The sequence below is a fragment of the Sinocyclocheilus anshuiensis genome, unplaced genomic scaffold (assembly GCF_001515605.1).
Source record: "Sinocyclocheilus anshuiensis isolate Anshui unplaced genomic scaffold, SAMN03320099.WGS_v1.1 scaffold274, whole genome shotgun sequence".
NCBI classification, from domain to species: Eukaryota; Metazoa; Chordata; class Actinopteri; order Cypriniformes; family Cyprinidae; genus Sinocyclocheilus; species Sinocyclocheilus anshuiensis.
Window position 1 is genome coordinate 2,140,063 of NW_015547698.1, and position 5,257 is coordinate 2,145,319.

Below are 5,257 nucleotides of genomic sequence, written 5' to 3' on the forward strand. Positions count from 1 at the left end.
GACTCTTAACTTTTATAAAGAATATCTCTTTGGATTTGAGACTTTAGTCTTTGCAACTTTACAGATCTTCTTTATCCACCAAGAGCTTGTAACACTTCAAAGAGAAAGGAAAAATTGAAATCGCATCATATGACCCCTTTAATTTAAAAAATAAAAACAATCTGACAAAGTATTAAACCTTTGTGTGTAAGTCGTCTTTCAGCGTTTGTGCATGTGTTTGCTGTGTGTCTTTAACAGTGATCTGATCCCAGACAGCTCCAGAAGCCTGTAGCCACTTCAGTAACTGCTTTCTTGCTCTGTTTGTGTGTGTCAGTCTCGGATGCAGACAGCTCAGACGGCCTGCAGCTGAAGAAGGAGCATGCCTTAAGAGTCTTCACTTACATCAGCACATGGACACAGAGGTCAGCACTCAGTCATTCACATATTCACTTCATTAACTCTCTCAAACATTTGGTTACTCATTCATTCCTTAATTGGTTGGTTTGTTTGTTCATTTGTTCACTTCTCAATTGGTCATTTATTCAGTTGACTTCTCACTCAATCGCATGTTTATTCCTAACCTATAACTCAATGTTATTTGTTCATTCACTCACTGCAATCTTTCATACATTCATTTACTCATTCATCGCTTGCAGATTCATTCACTGACGCATTCACTGGTTCCCTTGTCCACTCACTCACTGTCTTTATTTAATAATTTATTCTCATTCACTGACTGACTCATTTATTCATAGTCATTCACTCACTGATTCGCTCCATTCATTCATTCATTCATTCTCAATTGCTTGCTGACTCGCTCACTGACTCACTCATTCATTCGTTCACTGACTTGCTCATTCATTCATTCATTCTCATTCACTCACTGACTCGCTTTGTCGCTCATTCATTAATTCTCATTCACTTACTGATTCGCTCACTCATTCTCATTTGCTCACTGTCTTGCTCATTCATTCATTCTCATTCACCCACTGATTCACTCACTGACTCGCTCTGTTGCTCATTCATTCATTCTCATTCACTTACTGATTCGCTCACTCATTTATTCTCATTTGCTCACTGTCTTGCTCATTCATTCATTCTCATTCATTCACTGATTCATTCACTGACTCGCTCATTCATTCTCATTCACTTATTGATTCGCTCACTCATTTATTCTCATTTGCTCACTGTCTTGCTCATTCATTCATTCTCATTCACTTACTGATTCACTCACTGACTCGCTCATTCATTCATTCTCATTCATTCTCATTCACTTACTGTTTCGCTCACTCGTTTATTCTCATTTGCTCAGTCTTGCTCATTCATTCATTCTCATTCATTCTCATTCACTTACTGATTTGCTCTCTCATTTGCTCACTGACTCGCTCATTTATTCATTCTCATTCACTCACTGACTCGCTCATTCATTCATTCTCATTCACTCACTGATTCTCTCACTGACTCGCTCATTCATTCATTCTCATTCACTCACTGATTCACTCACTGACTCGCTCATTCATTCATTCTCATTCGCTTACTGATTTGCTCACTGATTCACTCATTTATTCTCATTCACTCACTGATTTGCTTGCTGGTCCATGCACTGATTTGATCACTGATTCACTAATTTATTCACACTCATTCACTTACTGATTGGCTCATTCATACATTCTCATTCTGTCACTGCTTCCCTCACTGACTCATTCATTCATTCTCATTCACTTACTGATTCGCTCATTCATTCATTCTCATTTACTCACTGATTTGCTCACTGACTCGCTCATTCTCTTGTTCACTCTCATATTCATTCACTCACTGATTCATTTGCTCATTCATTCATATGTTTTCTACTCCATCCTGCATCATGTTGTTTTCTTTGTCACCATGACTGTTTTTCATGGATTAATTTATGATCTGTGTTGTTTGACCTGTTGTTTGGGAATTTATTGAAATACTGTTAAATTTGTTCAACAGAACCGAAATGTACTACAATCTCCTTGGTAGCTGAAAGCACAATTAAATTAGCCAAAATATTTCATAAACAAACACATAAGAAGCTAGAACCTTGCGAATGATGAGCTGATGGCCGATTCTCTCTGTGTTCATCTGCAGGCAGTGTCTGTGCTGTTTCAAGGAATACAAACACCTCGAGGTGTTCAGCCAATTGGTTTATGCCCTCATTAACTTGGTCATTGTCCAAGTAACCAACCTTAGGGACCGTCTACACAGTGGCAATGGCAACACTAGGACAGAGGGGGCGGAGTCCGAATGGGGCTCCGCCCAGCCACAGCCATCGCCCAGTGAGGACGAGCCGCTGAATGTGGAACGGGACTCGGCTGAAGAGGACGGTGGAGTGGAGGATGGAGATCAGCACAAGAACCAAAATGAGGGGGTCAAACCGGATTCCCAGCCCAAGCTCAGTGAACCCACAGCGGGCGAGAGCGGGAACGACAGCGGCCTGGACCCGTTTGCATCCTGGAGCACAGAAGACCAGGAGAAACTGCTGCTGTGTGCTGCCAAGATCTTTCAGATCCAGTTCCCTCTGTACACAGCCTACAAACACAACACACACCCCACTATAGAGGTAATTCATGCTCGTATAGGCAACAGTTTTCAACAGTCTGTCTTCCAAGGTGTTTTTTTTTTTTTTTTGTGGATTGGATTTTGAGATGTGGGCATTGCACTCAAGCTTGCACTTAGTTGTGGAGGGTTGAAGCAGACTAAATGCTTGGAGAAGTCACCATACGTCACCTAAATGTGTCCTTTTACTCATAGATTCAGTTATAACATCTTACAAGGTCAAAAATAAAGTTAAAATGAAACGCATTCATGGATTAATAGTTCACGCATTTACGAAATGGAGTGAATTTTCTTTTCATGCATATCAATTTTAAGCCATTATCCAAAATAACCAGCTTCGAAATGAATCACATTTGATTCTCATCAAGGTTGCTTTACTGAAGGTATCACCAAAAATGATGCCTTAACCAATCCCAAAATTAAAAATTGTTCCTTTTTTGATGCTCTTTCTGTAGATGTTACTGAATTTCTGTGTGCAGTTATAATAAGGTTAATGCGTAGTCAGACTGACTGATAAAGACTGTTGCTCAAGTGTACACGACACTGTGCGTAATCGAATATTTGATAGACTAAATACACATCACGCATCATTTTTGTCTTTCAGAGCAAGCTCACAACGTCAAGGCCAATTGTAATGCAATTATGCATATATGTGCCAAACGAAGCTGAGCTACAGTCGTATTGACTCAACATTTTAAAAAGACAAATCACCTAAATCAAACTTTTCAAGTGCATGTAAAATCCATTAGAGTGGTTTTCCTGATCAGTCATGGTTGTCAGTACTGAGTACTTGTGTGTGTTTCTAGTTTATCTGTATATCTGTTTATCTAGTATATCTTTTGGACAACATAAGCACTATATACTCTTCCAGTTAGTGCTTTATTACTGCTAAATGATTTGGATGAGCTGATTAACCAGAGCAAATTCTCAAGACAAAAATAGAAGCTGGTTTCTGTTGAAAAGTTGAGTATGGTTTTATTTGGGTTGCTTTTTAATATCCGTTTGTTGTTTTTGTCCTCAGGATATCTCAGCACAAGAGAGCAATATCCTCGGCTCTTTCTGTGATATGAATGTAAGTCTCTCTCTCGCGCACACACACACACATTATGATGGGCTTGATTATACCGTTTAGAGATAATTCATAACCACAATAGATGCTGAGTGGATGGAGAAGGACTAGATTTAACTGACTCAGATCACAGCTAGGTGTGTCCTGTGTGAGAAAGTAACATAACATGTAATATTTAATAAATGATTATTTTTGCACACAACATATAGCATACATGACACAGACTATATTATATTATATTGTTGTGATGATTATTATATTATTACAACAGCTTAATATATTACTTTATAAGGCTATTTTTCTGGTAATTATATGACAAATATCTGTTTATATTTTATTATCAATCTTTGTTATGATTTTAATAAGTACTAGGTCATGGATGGTTTTCATACCTCATGTTTACTATATATAGTTTTGTATATGTTAGTTTTGTAATGTAATCTTATATTCATATTATATATTATATTGTTGTGATGATTATATACAACATTTCAAACATGTTTTATAAGTATATTATTGTGATAATTATATTATCATGTTATTTTATTATTATTAATAAAATAGGCATTGGAATCTCACTCATGATTGGCCGGAGAGAGATCTTCTGAAGTTTATTTTGATTAAACTCATTTTAAAGTTTGTTTCTGTCCTGTAAAAGCATCCAGCGCTGAGTCATGTGACCACACAATAATGCTGTTGAGATAAAGGAAGTGTTTTCTTTCGGCATAATTTAGGAAAATGATTTGGGTGTTTTAAGTGATTATATTGCGTGCTAATGGGCTGATGTGTGTGTGTGTGTTTCAGGATGTGGAGGTCCCTCTGCACCTGCTGCGATATGTGTGTATGTTCTGCGGGAAGCACGGCCTCTCTCTGATGAAGGACTGCTTTGAGTTCGGCGCTCCTGACACTCTCCCCTTCCCCATCGCACATGCCTTCATCACCATCGTCTCTAATGTGAGTCCACACAGTCAAACAAACCTCACTCAAACCAGAGTCTGACTTGTTAGATCTGTAACCAATCAGAGGTTTTTTTTGTGTGTGTACAGATCAGAATATGGTTGCACATTCCCGCTGTGATGCAGCACATCATCCCGTTTCGCACTTATGTTATCAGGTAAGAACACCTTTCTAAACTAGACCTAAAGGTTCGAAATCATTAATTGCCAAGTGCAAGTGTGCAGGAATATCTGTTTCATCTAATCGATCCTAACTGATTGTCTGAGAGATATAAACGAGACGCAGGCTACTCTTAGAAAGAGCTCTGCCGCCAAGAATCTGCTCTCTGCTGAGTTGCTAGGAAGAGCATCCCTCACCATAGCAACAGTCGCCATGGCTCTCCTCACATGACCTTGGTGGGAGCCAGACGGCTGGCAGGGGAGCTGAGAGAGTGCTGGTCATGTGACTCGAGCCAGACAGGATTAGAGCAGCACACAGAGACTCACAGAGAGAGAGTGTATTCGTTTATTCACACGGAAAGGTTTTCTGAGATTTTTGCTGATTTTCTTTTGTATTATATTATATTTTATTATATTGTAAACATGTATCCCACCTCAAATTGACTATTATATTAAAATACTATACTATATTATATATATATATATATATATATATATATATATATAATATATA

The 5,257-nt window shown here is 38.3% G+C and overlaps 1 protein-coding gene across 1 annotated transcript in view; it reads left to right on the top strand.

Moving 5' to 3' along the window:
- Positions 1-5,257, top strand: part of LOC107703713 (ubiquitin carboxyl-terminal hydrolase 34-like) — a 52,480-nt gene that overhangs the window by 7,122 nt on the left and 40,101 nt on the right. The window contains 5 exon segments of the mRNA XM_016506427.1: positions 314-401; positions 2,092-2,563; positions 3,581-3,631; positions 4,433-4,582; positions 4,675-4,742. Coding sequence (XP_016361913.1) covers positions 314-401; positions 2,092-2,563; positions 3,581-3,631; positions 4,433-4,582; positions 4,675-4,742 — 829 coding nt within the window.